At 46.3% G+C, this 21088-nt stretch overlaps 1 protein-coding gene across 1 annotated transcript; it reads left to right on the top strand.

Moving 5' to 3' along the window:
* The first annotated feature begins 7028 nt into the window (after positions 1 to 7028).
* On the top strand, positions 7029 to 12508 carry Hsp90aa1 (heat shock protein 90 alpha family class A member 1). The gene is made up of 11 exons (XM_046453173.2): positions 7029 to 7186; positions 7535 to 7696; positions 7785 to 8151; positions 8672 to 8805; positions 9092 to 9412; positions 9609 to 9774; positions 9938 to 10128; positions 10221 to 10368; positions 10706 to 10974; positions 11268 to 11601; positions 11724 to 12508. Exons 2-11 carry the CDS (start codon positions 7535 to 7537, stop codon positions 11831 to 11833), a joined length of 2202 nt encoding a protein of 733 aa, XP_046309129.1. The 5' UTR covers positions 7029 to 7186; the 3' UTR covers positions 11834 to 12508.
* Positions 12509 to 21088: the final 8580 nt, after the last annotated feature.

Genomic DNA, 21088 nt, shown 5'->3' with positions numbered 1-21088 from the left:
TCTCCAGTCCTTTTTATTTATTTTAGAGTCTTACTACATGCTTAGGGTCTCCCTAAATTGCTGAGGCTGGCTTTGAACTTGTGATCCTCCTGCCTCAGCCTCCCAAGCCATTAGAATTACAGGTGTGTGCCACCACACCTGGTAACATCAATTTTTAGAAAACTGTTTTGTGAGGTACAGTTGACAAGCAATAAACTGAGTATGTTTAAAGCATAGTTTTTTTTTTTTTTTTTTTAGTACCAGGGTTTGAACTCAGGGGCACTTGACCACTGAGCCACATCCTCAGCCCTTTTTTATATTTTATTTGGAGACAGGGTCTTACTGAGTTGCTTAGCACCTTGCTTTTTGCTAAGGCTGGCTTTGAACTCATGATCCTCCTGCCTCAGCTTCCTGAGCTGCTGGGATTATAGGCGTGCTCCACCATGCCCAGCTTCCAGGTGTTTTTTTTTTGTTTGTTTGTTTGCTTGTTTTTTGTAGTTTTAGGTGGACAGAATGCCTTCATTTTATTTGTTTATATTATTATTTTTTTTAGTTGTAGATGGATATAATACCTTTATTTGTTTTTATTTTTATGTGGTGCTTTGGATCCAACCCAATGCCTCATGCATGCTAGGCAAGTGCTCTGCCACTGAGCTATAGCCCCAGCCCTCCAGGTGTCTTTTGTTATTGACTACGAATATTAAATTTCATTGTGGTCAGAGAATATATTTTGTATGATTGAGTCCTTTTAAATTTATTCAGCCTTTAAAAAATATTTTTAGTTATAATGAATAGGCATTATATTTTTGTATAGGCCTTTATTTATGTATTTTTATGTGGTGCTGAGAATCGAACCCAGTGCCTCACATGTGCTAGGCAAGTGCTCTACACTGAGCCCCTATTCAGACTTGTTTTATGGCCCAGAATATAGTCTATCTTGATAAATGTCCTATATGCAGCATAATTATTCAGAGAGAAAGATGATGATCGCATATATAAAATTCTAGAAAATGCATACTAGTCTAAGGTGGCCGCAGATCACTGGTTTCCTGAACTTCACTGTCTCTAAAATACAAAATAGAGCTGGGGATGTGGTTCAGAGGTTGAGTGCCCCTGGGTTCAATCCCCAGTACCAAAAAAAAAAAAAAATTTAAAAAGACACCTGAAAAACCTCCAAATATTTGTAAACTACATAACACATTTATAAATAACTCTGAGTCAAAGTAGAAATCAAAAGGGAAATCAGTATTTTGAACTGAATGATGATGAAAATACAATGCATAAAAATTTGTGGGGGGGGGGGCTGGGGTTGTGGCTCAGTGGTAGCTCAGTGGTAGCTTGCTCAACTAGCATGTATGAGGCACTGGGTTCGATCCTCCTCAGCACCACATACATGTAAAATAAAGATATTGTTTCCACCTAAAACTAAGAAATAAAATAAATATTAAAAAAAATTTTGTGTGAGGGGGCTGGGGTTGTGGCTCAGTGGTAGAGCACTCACCTAGCATGTGTGAAGCCCTGGGTTCAATCCTCAGCACCACATAAAGATAAATATATTGTGTTCATCTACAATTAAAATATATATTTTTAAAAAATTTGTGTGAGGGCTGGGGATGTGGCTCAAGCGGTAGCGTGCTCGCCTGGCATGCACGGGGCACTGGGTTCAATCCTCAGCACCACATAAAAATAAAATAAAGATGTTGTGTCCACCGAAAACTAAAAAATAAATATTAAAAAATTCTCTCTCTCTCTCTCTCTCTCTCTCTCTCTCTCTCTCTCTCTCTCTCTCTCTCTCTTTAAAAAAAAATTGTGTGAATCAGAACTGGATGTCTGTCCTGTTCAGGGTGACCCCAGAGTTGAGGACTTACCTCCCCTGAGCCTTGATGTTGTCATCTGTACAATGGACTAAAGCCACCTATTTCAGTAGCAGCTGAGAGCTGCTACTCTACCTGGCCACCCTGGGGGTAGGTGAGGGCAGGTTCCAGCAGGGTTTGTTTACTTTAGCAAACATATACAACAGTTACTAGCAGTTACTGTGTGCCAGGCCCTGGTCTGGGCCACTTGCCAAAACAGAAGTAGTTCATTAAGACTCATAAACACTCTGTAAGGAAGACATTCCCATGCTTTTATAGATCCTGAACTGGAGGTACAGAGGGGGTAAGTGCCTTGCCCCAAGTCACACAGGTAGACACGCAATGGCTGAGCCAGGACTTGAATGCAGGCTACCAGGATAGAGTCTGTCCCTTGTGTCCCAGCTTAATGGAGGGACACTGAAAGGTTTCAAATGGAGGAGGAGAATGGTGAGATTCCTGTACAGTAAAATCACTGGGGATGGGAGGGGAACAGACACAGACACTAACAGGACTGGGAGTCCTGTAGAGCTAGTACTTGCCTAGGGAGGGAGAAGCCTGAGTTCAATCCCCAGCAATGAATGGTGCCTTGGGACACACCAAATATTTAGGAAGCTGAAGCTACAGAATGTGGTCGTGTATTAGAAATACACTATTCCTGGAGGAGGTGGCTAAACAGAAAAGTATGTGCAGGGATCCAGGCTGGAGGGTTCAAGGAACAGATGACCTGATGAGCCATCTGAGGACAGGGTACACAGCATGCTGAGAATCCCTTTTAAAAGTGTTCTGACCTGGTAAGAAGGAGAAAGTGTCCCTAAGGGAACATGTGAGCAGAAGGTACACTAGAAATTAATTAAATGAGGAACAGCCTGTGCACTGCCCTGTGGGGGTACATCATGGAGAGAGGGACAGCTTAGACCTGGAGGGGATACAGGGTGACCTGAGGGCACACAGGTGGCAGCAGACATCAATCTGCAGAGCTGTGAAAGCCCCACAATGGAGCTCTTCTCCTGGGAATGATGGGAAATCACTGAGAGTGTGCAGGGAGGAATGACGGGGTCAGAGCTGTGTGTTTTTTCAGTGGTGCTGGTGAGGAGACCCAGGTAGGCAAGCACTCTACCAGGAGCCACCCTGGACTGAGGTGTGTTCTTGAAGTTCACCCTTTTATGGGTTGGGACAGAACAGACCTGATGCTGCAAGCAGTTAGGAGGTCTTGCATGTGAGTGATGGCTGTGTGAGTGAGGGAGGCACATGGAAAAAGTTGGGGGATGAAGATGGAGAGCAGAGGATAATTCAAGGTGTACTTAGGCACTAATTTTGAAAAATATAAAATTAGCTAGGCGCAGTGTTGCACATCTATAATCTCAGCACTCGGAGGCTGAGACTGGAGGATCGTGGATTCAAAGCCAGCCTCAGCAAAAGCGAGATGCTAAGCAACTCAGTGGTTAACTGCCCCTGGGTTCAGTCCCTGGTACCCCCCTCCAAAAAAAAAAAACCAACAACCTATAATAGAAGGAAGATCAGTAGAGGAAGAGGAATAGGGGGAGGCAGGAGGGGAGAGAAAGAGAAAGTACTGGGAACTGAAGTGGAGCAAACTATAATCCATGCATGTATGATTATGTCAAAATGAAACCAACAGGGCTGGGGATGTGGCTCAAGTGGTATCGTGCTCGCCTGGCATGCATGCAGCCAGGGGTCGATCCTCAGCACCACATACAAAGATGTTGTGTCCGCCAAAAACTAAAAAATAAATATTAAAAAAAAATGAAACCAATATGATGTATACCTATAATGCACTAATTAAACATAAAAAAAAAAAAAAAAGCCAGGCATGGTAACAGATGCCTGTAATCCCAGTGGCTCAGGAGGTTGAGGCAGAAGGATCACAAGTCCAAAGCCAGCAACAGCAATTTAGTGAGACCCTGCCTCAAAATAAAAAAGGGGCTGTGGATGTGGCTTAGTGGTCAAGCAGCCGCAGGTTCAATCCCTGGTATCAAAAAGAAATACAAAAAGATGTATTTAGGAGGCAGACAAAGCAGGACTTGGTGGGTCATACCCAATGCAGAAGGAAGCTGGGGTTCTGGAATATGGTGGGGTGGTCACTGAAGGATATGCAGAATAAGTCCAAGGACATTTCCCCTATCTGTGTCAGTTCTCCACCCGCCTTGTTTGGGATAAAATTGAAGTTTTTGTCATTTAAAAGCCCAGGCCTCAGCCAGAGGGAAGGAACACAAAAGGAACTCACACCTGACAGGCACCTGACCCCTCACCCTAAGGGGCCAGCTGACTCCAATACAATAAGCCCCAGGAAATCCCCTATCCACACTCCCCGCCCACACTAATGGATCAGCTGACTCCAATACAATGAACCCCAGGAACTACCCTCCTGTCCCACCCTATAAATGAAGCCTATGAAACCCTTGCTTTGGCCCACCACCATTTCCCCCCCCAGAAATGAGCCACATCAGTTATTTGGCCCATTGACTCCTCAGCTGAATAAAGAAGAGCTTGCTGATCCAAGGTCTGCTTCCTGCCTCCCTCATTGTGCTTACAGTCACCTTGGCTCTAGAGTCCCAGGGGAATTGGTTAGGTAGGGAACCTTAAGCCTGGTATGGAGCCAGCTTCTTGGCCTGGGAGTCTGTGAGTTATATGCACACAGATAATGTTAGAAAGTGAGAGTGCTGGGGGCTGGGGTTGTGAGCACTTGCCTCGCATGTGAGGCCCTGGGTTAGATCCTCAGCATCACATAAAAAATTAATTAAAATAAGTAATAAAGGTATTGTGTCCATTTTCAACTAAAAATTTTTTATTTAAAAAAAAAAAAAAGTACTGGAGAGGATCTTCTGGTGGAGGATCTTCTAGAACTCCCCTCCAGGGGCTCCAGCCACAGGCCAGGGAAAGAAATTCCAATCCAGGGAGCAGAGAGAAAGAGCAGCCTTGGGCAGGGAGGAAACCAGACCTTGATGGAGGAAAACAGGCAGAGCTCTCAAGGAAGGGAGTGCTGGGGAACTGTGTGTAATGTTAACCAGAGGGGTAACCCACCAAAAATGTCCAGTTACTGAAAGCACATGAAAGAGAATACAAAAAGAAAATGGAAGGAGACCTCAAGGACCAGTGGATGCTTTACTCTGCACTGGAGGGGAACATTTTCAAGGGGGAAATTGTGGCGGGCTACCATGAGGGTCTGGATTAGAGCCAGATCATAAGGAAGAGTGAGAGGAGTTAGTCAGTTTGGGGGGAAAGGCCAGGTCATGGGAGGAGTTTTGGTGGTGGGGTTAATTTAGAGCAGGGCAGGAGGGCATGTAGGGAAACAACAAGGGAAGTTCCCTCCCTGGGCCTCCATATCCTTCAGTCTCTGCTGGGAGAGTTGAAGAACAGGATGATGAGTTGAAGAACAGGATGATGTGGATGGAGCAAGGGATATTAATGCTGCGCAGGAAACAGGGAGTGGCCTTGGGGTAGCCTAGTAGAAAGGAAAGGTAAAGGCCCTAGAAAGAGGGACAAAGAACTTCAAAGCCAGGACACTGGATGCCTCATCTAAAGAAATCTTAAATCTCTTGGGCAATGGTGGAAGCTGGGGTAAAAAAGGAAGGAAGCCACCACATCAGGAAAGAGGGAACAGGTTGAAAAGGCACAAGGTACTGCCTGCCAAGACCTTGCAGGCTGAAAATATCAACTACCCTTCTTCCTTCCCTGACCCCTTCATAACATCCCCAGAGACTTGGAAGTGGAAGGAGTGTTCCTTAAGTTTGTTTATAGTGGTAGTAGCTCTCAGATTGTTCCAGAAGGCCAGGCCCAGAGTCTAGGGAGGAGTGCCAATAGTGGGAGGAGCAAGACAAAAGATCACAGGACTGGGCAGGGACATTGCGCACTAAGACTCCTTAAAGATGAAACCACAATGTTGACCTGGCAGGCCCAAGGGACCCACCTTCTCCATTGTTGTTACAGCCATCATCGGAACTGGTGAGAAACGCTTGAATTTCCTGCTTACAAACTAACTTTTGGGCCGGATATGGCGGCACGTGTTAGTTCTTGAGAGGCACTGGAGGCTGAGGCAGGAGAATGGCAAGTTCAAAGCCAGCCTCAGTAATTAAGCAGGATCCTGTCTCAAATAAAAAGGACTGGGGATGTGGCTCGGTGGTTAAGTGCGCCTAGGTTCAATCTCCAGGAACAAAAATAAAACTGGCTTTTGGAGCAAATTAACCACCCAACTATTAAGTATTTCCTATGGACACCCCAGGTAAAGTTTGAAACAAAATGAGCTTTACAAAATCATGGTGGACGTCAGTAGGTGAGCATGAATTTATTCCAAAATCCCCGAAGCCCCAAGGGGCCCCATAAGTGGGAGGGGTACTGTAGGAGCAGGTTCGGGGACTTGACCTCTTCGGTTGGGCCTGATGGCGTTTCCTCACGGCCATTCGCCCAGGTGAGAGAGGCCTGCGACCGGACAGTGGTCTGTGTCTGTGAAGGTTAGGGCAGTGGAGACGGCTGCTCCGGTCCCCCTGGCCTCAGAACTGGGCGTCCCTTGCACACACATAACCTCTTCCCCCGGGGAACGACCTTCTTGTCAGGGTGGACAGCAGGTCCATGTCCTGCCCGCCGTCCACGTGTCGGGGTCCCCCTCAGACATCGGTCACGGATCCAGTCTCCGCCCCGGCGCCAGGCGCAGGAACCCTGGGACCCCTAATCACTGTCTCCAGCACCTAACACGGCCTGGGCCCCACAATAGCTGCCCCAGGCCCCTAAACTGCCCCAAACCCCAAACACGCGGCCCCAGGCGGGTAGATGCTGCTGGGACCCCAAGCCCTCCACTGGCGCCAGGCCACTGAGCCGGCCCCGCAGCTCGAGCCGCGGTGGCGGGGTCCCCCAAAGCTTAAACTATAGGCAGGAGCGCCTTGAAAATTACAACTTTTGCTTTTGCAGAGTGCACCGGGGGCCGCGCGTGCGCATGCGCAGAAGCGCGCGAGCGTGCTTGGCGAGGCGGGGCCGCGGGCTCGGAAGACTCCAGAGGCTCCCAGACTCTCCGAGAATTCCGGGCCGCGCAGGCGCGCTGGGGTCGGCGCGGGAGCGCGGGAGCGCGGGCGCGGCGGCAGTGACGAGGGGCGCGCGGCCGAGCCCCGCGCAGGGTCCGCGCGCGCCGAGCAGAGGGGCGGACGGTGGCCAGGGCGCAGGCGCAGGCGCGCGGCCGTGGCGGCGGTTGGGGAGGGTTCTTCCGGAAGGTTCCGGAGCCTTCTGGAAAAGGCGCCGCGCGCTGGGCGGGCCCGCCGCTATATAAGGGCGGCGCGGGGGCGGCGCGCCAGTTGCTTCAGCGTCCTGGTGCTGCTACGCCGCGGATCCCGTGCGGTTGTCCAGCCAAGGTGAGGGCCCCGGGCGGGGGACGGAGGCGGGGAACGGGGCTCCGGGGCGCGGCGCGGAGTGGGGTGCGGCCCTGGCCCACGGCGGGGCCGGTGGAGCAGGGTGCGGGCCTTGGCCGCGGCGGGCCTTCGCGAGGGCCTGGGCGTTCCGCCCGCGCAGGGCCGCGGCGGGGGCCGCCATGGCGGGGCGGGGGCGGCCTTGAACGGCGTGCGCGGGCCCCGGCGCCCTGCGGCCGCAATGAGGTCATCCTTTGTCGGCCGTCCCCACGCCCGGGCCGGGCCGAGCTGTCCGCAGAAAACCATGGGCCCGGGCCGCGGTGCACCGGGGCTCAGCGCGCGCGGTCCTTGTAGATGCCGGAGGAGACACAGACACAAGACCAGCCCATGGAGGAGGAGGAGGTGGAGACCTTCGCCTTCCAGGCGGAGATTGCCCAGTTGATGTCGCTGATCATCAACACTTTCTACTCGAACAAAGAGATCTTCCTGCGGGAGCTGATCTCCAACTCGTCGGACGTAAGTGCCCCGGGAGCCTGGCGCCGGGCGTGGTTGGGCTAGGGCCTCCCCGGGCGCTGCGCGTGACTCCTGAGTGTCTCTCTTCCAGGCCCTGGACAAAATCAGATACGAAAGCCTGACGGATCCCAGTAAGCTAGACTCCGGGAAGGAGCTGCATATTAACCTCATTCCAAACAAACAAGACCGAACCCTCACGATCGTGGATACTGGAATTGGAATGACCAAGGCCGACCTGATCAATAACCTTGGTACTATCGCCAAGTCTGGGACCAAAGCGTTCATGGAGGCTTTGCAGGCTGGTGCAGACATCTCCATGATTGGCCAGTTCGGTGTCGGTTTTTATTCTGCGTATTTGGTTGCCGAGAAAGTGACTGTGATCACCAAGCACAACGATGATGAGCAGTATGCCTGGGAGTCCTCGGCTGGGGGCTCCTTCACCGTCAGGACTGATACAGGTGGGCACGGGGTAGAAAAGTTGCTTCTGTCAGTCACGTGGGGCAGAGTACTGCCAACGCTGGACATCCAAAAATGCTGTGAAATGTGTAAAACTAAGTTCGTTTACCTAACATCTTGGGCAAGAGCTTAAAACTGCTCTTGGGAACCTTTGTAGTGGTTAGGAAACCTCACCTCAGGCTTGATCAGAAGGCTGTTAGGTGTGGCACAGCTAGATAGGTAATGTTCATTTGGCCATGGAAATATAGATTGGCTAGGGTTGTGGCTCAGTTGGTAGAATGCTTGCCTAGCACGTGAGGCACTGGGTTCTATTCTCAGCACCACATAAGGAAAATAAAACTGTTGTGTTCATTTACTATAAAACTTTTTTTAAAAGTATGAATTCAGGGACTGCGGTTGTAGCTCAGTGATAGAGGGCTTGCCTAGCACGTGTGAGGCCCTGGGTTTGATCCTCAAAACCACGTACAAAATTGAAAATAATGCTAAAAATTAAATTCTGTGCACTCTAACTTTCTTTTTCAGGAGAACCAATGGGTCGTGGGACAAAGGTCATCCTGCATTTGAAAGAAGACCAAACTGAGTACTTGGAGGAAAGAAGAATAAAGGAGATTGTGAAGAAACATTCCCAATTTATTGGGTATCCCATTACTCTTTTTGTAAGTGTCCATGGCAATGCAAAGTAATCTATATGGAAATAAGAGACTGAATTCAGCCCTTAGTGCCTATATGTTTGAAGTACCCAAACTTTGTAAAAAGTTTGCTGACTAGTCTGAAGCTAAGTCCCTAGGGCTGGTCAGGAGGTGCATCAGATATTGAGAGTAGCTTTGTGGCTGTTTAATGCCTCAGTTTGGCCAATGTAGGCTTTTTAGTGGAAGCAAACCATGCTTTCAATCTATCCTTGAGTTCTGCAGTGCATAGGTGATGTGATTTCTGTCTCTGAAGGTGGAGAAGGAACGTGATAAAGAAGTCAGTGATGATGAGACTGAAGAAAAAGAAGATAAAGAGGAGGAAAAAGAAAAAGAAGAAAAAGAGCCTGACGACAAACCTGAAATTGAAGATGTTGGTTCTGATGAAGAGGAAGAAGAAAAGAAGGATGGTGACAAGAAGAAGAAGAAGAAAATTAAGGAGAAGTATATCGATCATGAAGAACTCAACAAAACAAAGCCCATTTGGACCAGAAATCCTGATGATATCACTAATGAAGAGTACGGAGAGTTTTATAAGAGCTTGACCAATGATTGGGAGGATCACTTGGCAGTGAAGGTGAGTGGATGACTTAGGGCATCAATGCCAGTGTGCCTCCAGGTTTTCCGTTGAATTTTGAGGGTTGTCTTCACCCCCTCAGCTCCAAACACTGTTAAGTTTATCAAAGTGCAAGTGTGAATCTGATGGGTAGCCCCTGTGGAAGTTGGCTGGTACTGGCCTGGTCCTTTACATTGCACTTAATTTTTTGTTACAGCATTTTTCAGTTGAAGGACAGTTGGAATTCAGAGCTCTTCTTTTTGTCCCAAGACGTGCTCCTTTTGACCTCTTTGAAAACAGAAAGAAAAAGAACAACATTAAGTTGTACGTACGCAGAGTTTTCATCATGGACAACTGTGAGGAGCTAATCCCTGAATATCTGAGTAAGTAAGAAATGGAAGAATGATCACTGTCACTTCAGGGTTAGGGTGGCAGAGCACTAAACTGTCACATGACATGCAAAGGACCCTGTCCCTGTCTCTGTATTTAACACCAGTGTTGTCTATCAAATGAGTCCCTTGGGTCTTTCTATTTTCCATTCATTAGATTTCATTAGAGGAGTGGTGGATTCTGAGGATCTTCCTCTAAACATTTCCCGTGAAATGCTGCAACAGAGCAAAATTTTGAAAGTCATTAGAAAGAATTTGGTCAAAAAATGCTTAGAACTCTTCACTGAACTGGCAGAAGATAAAGAGAACTACAAAAAATTCTATGAGCAGTTCTCTAAAAATATAAAGGTAAACACATTGGCTGCTTATTAGCAGTTTTCTAACTATAATTTTAAGTTATTTTTAAAAATACAGAAAACTAAGATCAATACTTTTTTCAGCTTGGAATACATGAAGACTCTCAAAATCGAAAGAAGCTTTCAGAGCTGTTACGATATTACACCTCTGCTTCTGGGGATGAGATGGTTTCTCTCAAGGACTATTGCACCAGAATGAAGGAAAACCAGAAACACATCTACTACATCACAGGTAACAGTAAATGTTACAATCCATTGCTTAGTTCTTGTGGCTTCATACCACAAGACCATGGGTGGGTTGATTCTTTAAGTGGCTCTATACGTTGGGTGTAATTTTATTGCTTTTAGGCAAGATATTTAACATGAGGGACTGGGATTGTGGCTCAGCGATAGAGTGCTCACCTCGCATATGTAAGACCACATAAAATAAATAAGTGAAATAAAGGTAGAACCCAGATAATAATGAGTGTGGCTAGATCATGCTTGTTAATTATCTGAATTCTTTTAAAATCAAAATTGGTGAAGCCACTTTCTTAAAGGTCTAAAATGGTAATTTTACAATACCTCAGGTGAGACCAAGGACCAGGTAGCTAACTCTGCATTTGTGGAGCGTCTTCGGAAGCATGGTTTGGAAGTGATCTACATGATTGAGCCCATCGATGAGTACTGTGTCCAACAGCTGAAGGAATTTGAGGGGAAGACTTTAGTGTCTGTCACCAAAGAGGGCTTGGAGCTTCCAGAAGACGAAGAAGAGAAGAAGAAACAGGAAGAGAAAAAGACAAAGTTTGAAAACCTCTGCAAGATCATGAAGGACATCTTGGAGAAAAAGGTTGAAAAGGTATGTGAGTACTCAAGTTTCTATCTCCCTTTGTAATTATTAACCTAAGGTGTTTTGCTTAGTCATGCCAACCCCTGTGAGTTTTTTAATTTGGCAAAAAAAAAAAAAAAAACTTGAAAAACTAGCCTGTGTAATTTATGGCTCTTTTGCAGATAATTACCATTTTTGATCCATTCATTGGTACTAAACCAGTTACTTGGATTTTATTCATTTTTCCCAAGGAAAGCTAAAGGAAGAGGTTAAAATAATTTTTCTAGGCCTACTTAACACTTAAGGCCTTGATTTACATACAGGTGGTTGTGTCAAACCGATTGGTGACCTCTCCATGCTGTATCGTCACAAGCACATACGGCTGGACAGCAAACATGGAAAGAATCATGAAAGCTCAAGCTCTCAGAGACAACTCTACAATGGGCTACATGGCAGCAAAGAAACACCTGGAGATAAATCCTGACCACTCCATTATTGAGACCTTGAGGCAAAAGGCAGAGGCTGACAAGAATGATAAGTCTGTGAAAGATCTGGTCATCTTGCTGTACGAAACTGCTCTCCTGTCTTCTGGCTTCAGTTTGGAAGATCCCCAGACCCATGCTAACAGGATCTACAGGATGATCAAACTTGGTCTAGGTAAGCCGTCATCTGCAGGAAGAAACGTGTTTGTAGGGACAGTCTTCTAATAGAATGTTTATTGTAATTGGTAAGCCCACTGCTTGAAGAACTCTAACGTGGTGGCTTGGTTTCCGAAACAGGTATTGATGAGGATGATCCCACTGCTGACGACACCAGTGCTGCTGTAACAGAAGAGATGCCACCCCTGGAAGGAGATGATGACACATCACGCATGGAAGAAGTAGACTAAGTTTCTGAAGAACTACTCATATGTGTGTCCCCCACTTCACCTTCATTCCTGATACCTTTTCAAGGATTTTTTTGTTCTTTGTTTTTGTTAACATTTATTAAAATGTGTATGGCATGATGATGATGATATCTACTTAAAGGGGAGATAAGATTTCTTTGTACTTTTAAGTGATATACTGTGATACTTTAGGCACTAAAGCAGAGCTAGTAATGCTTTTTCTAGTCTCACATTGGCTTATTTTAACAGGTTGAGATGTTTGTTCTAAGACATGTAACCTAACATTGTAGTCTAAAGTGTTCCACTACCAAGTTGTATCCCTTAGTAGACCAGACCGAATCTTTTGTCCCTGAAGTGTTCCAAGATAGACCTTGATGTTTAAAAGAAAGATATTTGTTAAAATGGCTTGAGTTTCATCTCATTAGGATCCCCTGTAGTTACCCACTGTGCATGTACTAGTCCTCTAGAACCAAGTATGTGAAACAGACAACTGGCTGGGAGGAACTCTACAGGGATTGTTTTCCAAAGAAAAGTATTTCAAGAGACAAAGCTTAAACCTCCCTTGGGTGTGTTACAAAGCTGTTCAAAAAGTAACTCAGTAAGGCTTGTGAATGGAAATATGTAGTGCTCAAGTCAACATTCTGCTTTAAACAGTAATAAATGCAGATGAGTTAAGAACAGTGTGTCTTATTTTGGAGCAAAAGGAGGGGAGTGAGTTTTAATGGTTGGACTGCATTGGCCCCCAGTAGTTGAAAGTGCCTGGACCCAGTGAAGGTGAATAATTAATGCTGGCTACTCTTTGATATGGAGCTATACCTCCCAAGGTGCATGTGGGTAGCTGGCAGGTGAAGGGCATGTTTCAGTAAACATGGGATCAGAAAACTGTTCCCTGTAATTTTGTTTTTCCACCCGTACCCAGTCTTCTCACACAGGCAAAGCTCCACAGCTGGGCTGCATTTCTAGCATTACATTTTTTTTAATAGATCCCCTTAGTTTTGTGAGTTTCTATGTTTTGGGTTACTGGGGATTAAACCCAGGGGGCACTTAACCACTTAGCTACATCCCCAGCTCTTTTGCCTCAGCCTCCCTATCCACTGGGATTACAAGCATGTGCCTCCAAGCCCAGCTACCCTTAACTTTTTCAGTTGTAGATGGACACAATACCTGTAGTATTTTATGTAGTGCTGGGGATAGAACCCAGTACCTTGTGTGTGTTAGGCAAGCACTTTACAACTGAGCCACAACCTCACTCCCCTTACTATTTTTATATCCAAACTTGGGCGGGGAGGCAGCAGTACTGGGGATTGAACTCTGGAGCACTCAACCACTAAGCCATATCCCCAGCCCATACTGCTGTTATCAGTCCTAGCCTCTCCCCCATCCAAACTTTTTTAAAAAATATGGTTCTGGGTCTTGCCAGCATGGAACTTGGTGATCCTCCTGCCCTCTACCTGTGTATCCTGGATTATAATCATGTGCTGCTGCACCTGCTCTGTGTGTGTGTGTGTGAGTGAAACACCTTATACTCTTAAATATAGCCTCTTAATTCCTTGACCTTGTGTCTTAAGTTTTCACAAAGTCTACTTAGAGCCATCTGTGTTAGCTTTTCATCTTTGTGACCAAAATACTTTATGAGCAATTCAAATATTTTGGTTTATGAGTTCAAAGATTCAGATGATGGTAACTCCAAGGCAGAAATATCCTGAAGACATGGCAGCAGAAAGCTACTGAGCTCAAGGCTGAGAGGAAGGGGCTGGGCTGAGGCAGACCCCAGTGATTTCCTTTCTCCAGAGAAGAAGTACTCCATGCACCCACCATGGGTCCACTGAGGTCTGAGCCTTCCAGGTAACTTTCCAGAAGCCCCACCTCTCAACACAGGAGGCTTGGGGTGGGGGGGGGTTCTTTCCAGATTGAGAGCACAGTGCAGTCCCACCTTTCTCAATAGTGAAGGTTGTCATGGACAACTGAGCAAAGTGGAGCTGAGCTGGGGAATGGGGTCCCAGGAGAGGGAGACAGTCCCTAAATTGCTCCTAGAAAGAGTCATTTGTACCAAGTGGCTCATAGAATTGGGATCTGAATCCAAAAAGGAATGGGTGGGACTTTCTAATGCCTAGTTTAGCAGTGATTGAGATTGAGATACACACAAAGGAGACTTGGTCTGTATTCCCCTACTGCCTAGGTACCAGGCACTCGGTATGTGGTAATCACATTTAGCCCTTCAAATCCCCTGAGAAAGAGGAATTGAAACCTTAGTATTTGAATCCTACTTTAACTCAAAGCCAGTTCTGCTATTTTGTTGCTTGCAGAAAGCTGTTATCCCAGTGAGATTTACAGTGTTAAACTAGGAACCGGATAGTAAAGGGGTTGCAAGTGTTGGGCACAATGGCACATTCCTGTAATACCAGCTACATGGGAGGCCGAGGCAGGAGGATTGCAAATCTGAGGCCAGCCTGGGCAATCTTAGTGAAGGCCCTGTCTCAAAAATAAGAAAGTCTAGGGATACAGCTGAAAGTAATGGAAAGTAATGGATTCAATCCCCAGTACTGAAAGGAAAAAAAAGTAAAAAATGTATATTTTACTAAACACACACACAAAATAGAGGAAATTGTTTTATGAACCAGCATGTACCCATTGCCCCAAATATTGTTATAGTATTTATTTGAATTTATCTATTTATTTAAATTTATTTATTGTAGTCCTGGGGATCAAACCCAGGGCTTTGTGCTGGCTAGATAGGAATTCTTCCACTGAACTATCCCCCAGCCCTTGAATTTGTTGTTTTTTTTGTTGTTTGGTTGGTTTTTGAGATGGGGTTTTACTGTGCTATTCGAGATGGTCTTGAATTCCTGGGCTCACATGATCTTCTTGCTTCAGTCTCCTGAATGCTGGCATTACTGGTCTGTGCCACAGCACCTGGCTGAATCTGGAGTCTTTTCATTGGTGCTGGGGATCGAACCCAGAGCCTCACATGTGCTAGGCAAGCGCTGTACCACTGAGCTACACCAAGCCTTTCAAGGAGATTTTTTTTCAGTCCTGAGACTTAGACCAGGACCTCGCACATGCTGAGAACATGCTACACAGTGAGCTTTGTTCCCAACCCCTGAATTTGGATGTTTTTTCGTTTTGTTTTTGTTACCCAGGGGTGCTCTACCACTGAGCTGCATCCCCAGTCCTTTTTAAAAGTTTTTATTGAGTCAGAGCCAGGGCCTTGCTAAATTGCCCAGACTGGCCTGAAATTTGGGTTTCCCTGATCTCAGCACCCCACCCAGTAGCTAGGAATGAACACCATACTCAGTTAGATGGGGGATTCAAAGCAAAACCCAGGCTCTTCACACTCCAAAGCTCCTCTGCCTGAGATAGGGATGGTCTTTGTGTATGTGTGTGTGTGTGTGGGGGGGGGGGGGTAAATATTTGTAACAAAATTTATCATTTTGACCATTTAAAGTACAAACTAAGTGCTATTAACTACCCTCACAGAATTTTTCAAACTATCACATCACTATTTCTTTTTTTTAATCTTTTTAATATTTACTTTTTTAGTTTTAGGTGGACACAATATTCTTATTTTTATGTAGTGCTGAGAATTGAACGCAGTGCCTCATGAATGCTAGGCGAGTGCGCTACCATTTGAGCCACATCCCCAGCCCCACTATTTCTCTTTTTAAACTAAAATTACTTTTTAGATCAGAATTTATTATATGCTATTGCACTTACATAGTGAAATACAAAATTATGTAGAGAACATTCTGCTGACATTTTATTATGTATTGAGTTTATATAGCAGGGGAAATAAAAGGTTTACTTTAAAACTTACAAAAGCTTATTCATGTTTTAAGCACTTTTTCCTTTGTCTTTTTCCCTTCTAAATTGTGTATTTTTGAGAATTTTTTTATTAGAGCTTTATAGTTATTCGTAGCAGTTCGTTCATCCCTCACATTCATACATGTGTGGAATTCAATTTCAGTTTCTGATCCCCCCTCGCATCACTATTCCAGAACAGTTTCATGGCCCTACACCACACTGTACTCACCAAGCAATAACTCGCCTAGAATGGCCTTCACACCACTGCACTGCCCTCCTTCCACCATCCTGCCCGTTTATGTGCCACTACAGAGAAAATCTTCTCCCACCAGGCCTCGCACATTCCAAGCAAGTGTGCTCCGCCCTCAGACATCCTCTCTCTCTACTTATCTTCACATAAGTGTAATGAGAGGGTTGTTCATTTCAGGTCTGCCCACCTCTCTGCTGCCTATCAGCCCAGGAAGGAGGGTGAGAGTCGGCTTTGTTCACTACAGCGTGGTGCACTTGGCAGGCACCAGGTTCATATTTATGGATGGAAGAATAGCTGGTATGTACAACTGATATTTTTTCCTTTCTTCTGAGGATGGCAATTGTTTAAATGATTTTGTGTCATTTAGGATGCCTTTGTTCCCTCTCTTGGCCTTCAGGATCTGCTCAAACCTTTGAAAGTGTGATTGCAGATTCTTCTTCCATGGGAAGAACATTCCAGGAAGCCGCACTTGTAGTGAGTCACGGTGTATTAATAGCACCACCAAAATCCGAACAAAGATGCCATTATGTTATTGCAGAACCCACGAGCTGAGCTGATTGTCTGCTAAGTGTATTTGTCAGCTGGGAGCATCCATCATCCTGTGGAAACACTTGAAGTCTTCCACACTCCACTGGTAAAAGTTCTAGAGCCGGAAATGTGGTCCAAAAAGGAACACTTTTTTTTTTTTTTTAAATTCCAGATGAAAAACAAAAAGTAAATCAAAACAAAAAATTGTTTTAAGTCAGTTACCCACTTTTTAAATAGTTGAATGCACGGAACCAATAAAACCTTTTCCAGGTGATGTAAAAGTTATATTAAACCAGGTGCAATGGCACACGCCTGTAATCCCAGTGGCCCAGGAGGCTGAGGCAAGAGGATTGTCTCTGCTACTTTGATTCAAAGCCAGCCTCAGCAACTTCGAGGTGCTAAGCAATTCAGTGAGACCCTGTCTCTAAATAAAACACAAAATAGGTCTGGGATGTGGCTCAGTGGCTGAGTGCCCCTGAGTTCAATCCCTGGTACCAAAAAATAATTAAGTAAAAAATAAAAAAGTTACATTAGCTTGCACTTCGTTTTTTTTTTTTGTTTGTTTGTTTGTTTGTTTTTGTTTTGTTTTTGTGGTGCTGGGGATTAAACCCAGGGCCTTGTGCATGCAAGGCAAGCACTCCACCAACTGAGCTATATCCTGCACTTCCTTTTTCAGTCCACCAATTAATACAACCTCCAAGAGGTCTCTGAGTCCATGGCTTTTGCTGTCTCAATCTCCTTCCTCAACATGAGTAGTTGTCCAACCTCACTGGGGTTGGGAAAGGGAAAGTGAATGTGGGGCCCGCCTTGCTACACCCTTCTAATGGGAGGAACTTACACTGTCAGAACCAGTGCAGGCTCATGTCCCAGGCAGGTGTGAATCCATGCAACTACAGGGAAGGCCACTTTGGCACAGGTAATGATATTGAGGAACTTAGCCTGAATTACCTTCTGACATGAACTAGAGAAAGTCTTGCCTGCTTGAACTTAGAAGTGTATAGGACTGTTCTCTGCAATGTTGTAGTATGGGAAATTTGAAAATACTATCTCTAAACAGGACAATATCCTGATAATTCCAGGAGATAGAGGAACACACTGGGGGACACTGTGGGAAAGCAGCCAGACAAGTTCAGAGCATCTGCTGGATGTTTGGCTTCATTTGTTGTACAAACAGGGGCCATTAAAACAACAACAACTGGGGGCTGGGGTTGTGGCTCAGTGGTAGAGCACTTGCCCTGCATGTGTGAGGCACCGGGTTTGATCCTCAGCACCACATAAAAATGAATGAATAGATGGGGCTGGGGATGTGGCTTAAGCGGTAGCTCGCTCGCCTGGCATGCATGCGGCCCGGGTTCGATCCTCAGCACCACATACAAAACAAAGATGTTGTGTCCGCCAAAAACTAAAAAAAAATAAATAAATATTTAAAAAAAAAGAAGAATGAATAGAATAAAGGTATTGTATCCAACTAAAAAAAATTAATAAAAATAAATCATAAAGATATTGTACCAACCGCAACTAAAAAAAAAAAAATTAACAACAACTGTCCTAGAATAAAAGAAATGTAAGAGGGAAGGAAGTGTAGCCAGGGTAGAGCTCATGCCTACCAGGCTCAAGGCCCTGGGTTCAATCCCCACCCACCACCACCACCACCACCACAACACAGACATGGATTGAAGGGATACGCAAGCAGCTGCAGCCTCGAGGTGTGTTGGCACAGTGGTATAGCGAGGAGTGGGCTGGGATGTGGGGCCTGCTTGTCCCCACCTGGCCCTAGCTGCAGCAGGTACTGCAGTGCTCCCACCTGGAGACCCAAGTCCTCCACGGGCCTGTCATTCCCTCAGTAGTCTACTCTTTTCTTTCTTTTTATTCTTTCTTTTTTTGTAGTACTAGAAATTGAACCCAGGACCTCATGCATAAGCAAGAGCTCTACCCCTGAGCTACATCCTCAGCCTCTTTTTTGGGGGGGACGGGGTTTACCGGGGACTGAACTCAGGGGCACTCATCTAATGAGCCACATCCCTAGTGCTTTTTTGTATTTTATTTAGAAACAGTATCTCTCTTTGTTGCTCGGCTCTTTGTAGTTGCTGAGGCTGACTTTGAACTTGTAATCCTCCTGCCTCAGCCTCCCAAGCCACTGGGATCATAGGCGTGCATCACTGCGCCAAACGCGAGTGCTCTCTCTTTCTGTCTCTCTCTCTCTGACAGGGTGGCTCTAAATTGCCCACTTGGCCTCAAATTTATCATCCTCCTGCTTCAGCCCCCAAGTTGCAGGGAATACAGGTGTGCGCCACTGCACCTGCCTTAGTATTCTCTTCATTTCCCTAGTTCTTTATTTGAGCTCTACATAGTCTTGATTTTTACTTTGGCCACTTTCTATTTTATGAACTTCAAAGTATACCACAGGAGGTGAGCACGGTGGCGCACTCCTGTAATCCCAGAGGCTCAGGAGGCTGAGACAAAACTAGCCTCAGCAATGGTGAAGCGCTAAGCAACTCAGTGAGACCCGTCTCTAAATAAAATATAAAATAGGGCTGGGGATGTGGCCTAGTGGTCTAGTGCCCCTGAATTCAATCCCTGGTACAAAAAAACAAAACAAAAAACAACCCTAAAAAGGGCTGGGGATGGGGCTCCGTGGTAGACAGCCCCTAGGTTCAATCCTACTACCAAAAAAATAGAAAATGTATTTTTTAAGGATATTTTTTTTAGTTGTAGTTGGACACAATACCTTTATTTTATTTATTTACTTACTTATTTATTTACTTTTGGTGCTGGGGATGGAACCCAGGGCCTCATGCATGCAAGGCAAGCGCTCTACCACTGAGCCACAGCCCAGCCCTAAATATTTTTTTAAAGGGCTGGGGATGTGGCTCAGTGGTTAAGCTCCCTGGGTTCAACCCCTGGTACCCCCCAAAAGAAAGAAAGAAAGGCAGAGACTGGGGTGAAGGGAGCATTTCCAGCAGGAGGAAGCGCTGTGGGAGGGGGAGAGGAGGAGGGGAGCCTTGGTGGCTGCAGCTGTGGGCCAGGGGACTCCACTGGTAGCCCTGAACTGGAGGGGAGGGGGCGCCCCGGGGCCAAGTAAAGGGCTTGCAGTGGCTGGAGCATCGGGGCTCCCTGAGTTGAAGTTCCTACCAAGGCCTCTCTGGCCCCTGTGGAGTGCTGAACCTTGCTGTGGCTCTGGAACCCAGCCAGGGTGGCACAGGGCAGAGCAGGTCAGACAGCAGAACAGCGGGGCTGGGGGACTGCAGCCCTGTGCGGGTGCCTCCCTGGGGTGTGTGCTGTGGATGGGGACTGGCACACAGGTTGCCATGGAGATCTCTGTGACATCACACAGGCCTGGGCTGCAGGACACCTGCCTCCCTTCTTGACTCATGGGTGATCACTCTGGGAACAAAATGGACATCCCATCCAGAAGGTAAGTCTGTAGTGACCCTCCCGTGCCCTCCCCAATAGGGCCCTTGAAACTTGGCCTCAGCTGCTTGAAGGAATCCCATTACAGGAACCAAGTCTTTGCTGCCTAAGTCTGAACTTTTGGGCTATTTTTCTGGGAAAAGAGAAAGTATGTCCCATCCTGGGCTCTTGACAGATGGTGAGAAGGTGTGAAGCCGGGTTGTCTGCTGGAGCTCCTGGGGGGAGGGGCAGGCCTGGGGAGAGGGTGTCCTCCAGGGCGAGAAGAGGCAGCCAGGCAGGAAGGCTACATGGAGCTCCCTGTCCTATGGGAGTGAGGATGGGACCCATGGGTGGGGGTACCCGTCTCCCTGGCAATGAAGATGCCACCTCACAGATGCAGGCCCGCAGCTGGGAAGGCCTGGTGTGAGGTGGGCGCGACGGGGGGCTCCCTCTGCTTTCCAGGCATGGAGAGCGAGGGTGTGGGAAGGGGCAGGGGCCCCAGGGTGGTAATATCTTTTGCCCTAGCAGCAAGCGGTCCCAGTGGGAGGCTGGACACATGCCTCCCCTCCCCTTTAAGTTCACAGAAAAGTTCTAGGACAGATGGGAATTAACCTGGGGCATTAATTAGCATCTCCATGAAAAGCTACACAGAAGTTTTTCAAAATAAAATATAATTTTCACCTGAAGTAGTTTCCTCTTGAGTCGCCGGGATTACAGGTGTGCCACCATGCCTAAGTTTCCCCCCCTCCCCCCGGCCCCACTGGGAATTCAACCAATTCCATAGCTCTTTTATTTTTTATTTTGAGACAAGGTCTCACTAAGTTGCTGAGGCTGGCCTCAAACTTGGGATCCCCCTGTGTCAGCCTCCCTAGTCACTGGGATTACAGGAGCATGCCACCATGCCCAGTTAGGACTGGTGGTATTCTTGTAAAAACAACAACAAAAAAAATTTTTTTTAATTTAAAACAACAAAACATAAAAAAGAACAAGAATAAAGCCTGATCTTAGTTTTGAATATGGGTGGAGAAAATTCTGCAACCAGAGACACAGCAGACCATTTCAATCCTGCTTATGAATGAACACGCCCAACTCCCCTCTGCACTTGAATCAAGTTAGTCCTAGGAAACTGTTGTGGAGAAGGAGTTTAAGAAATCTTTTTTTTTTCCCCCTTAGATGAATACAACACCTTTATTTTCTTTATTTTGCTGAGGATCAAACCCAGTGCTAGGCAAGCGCTCTACCACTGAGCCACAGTCCCAGCTCAAATTTAAGAAATCTTTCAGAGCACA

The sequence above is a fragment of the Marmota monax genome, unplaced genomic scaffold (genome assembly GCF_021218885.2).
Source record: "Marmota monax isolate L192 unplaced genomic scaffold, Marmota_monax_Labrador192_F-V1.1 WCK01_AAM20220418_F8-fsc00190, whole genome shotgun sequence".
In the NCBI taxonomy this organism is placed as follows: domain Eukaryota; kingdom Metazoa; phylum Chordata; class Mammalia; order Rodentia; family Sciuridae; genus Marmota; species Marmota monax.
This window is presented reverse-complemented; position numbering and strand designations above follow the sequence as displayed.

Coding starts and splice junctions, on each gene's coding strand:
- Hsp90aa1 (XM_046453173.2), top strand. CDS start 7,535: ATGCCGGAGGAGACACAGACACAAGACCAGCCCATGGAGGAGGAGGAG. Junction 9,413..9,608: donor AGGATCACTTGGCAGTGAAG/GTGAGTGGATGA, acceptor TTTTTGTTACAG/CATTTTTCAGTTGAAGGACA. Junction 11,602..11,723: donor GATGATCAAACTTGGTCTAG/GTAAGCCGTCAT, acceptor TTTCCGAAACAG/GTATTGATGAGGATGATCCC.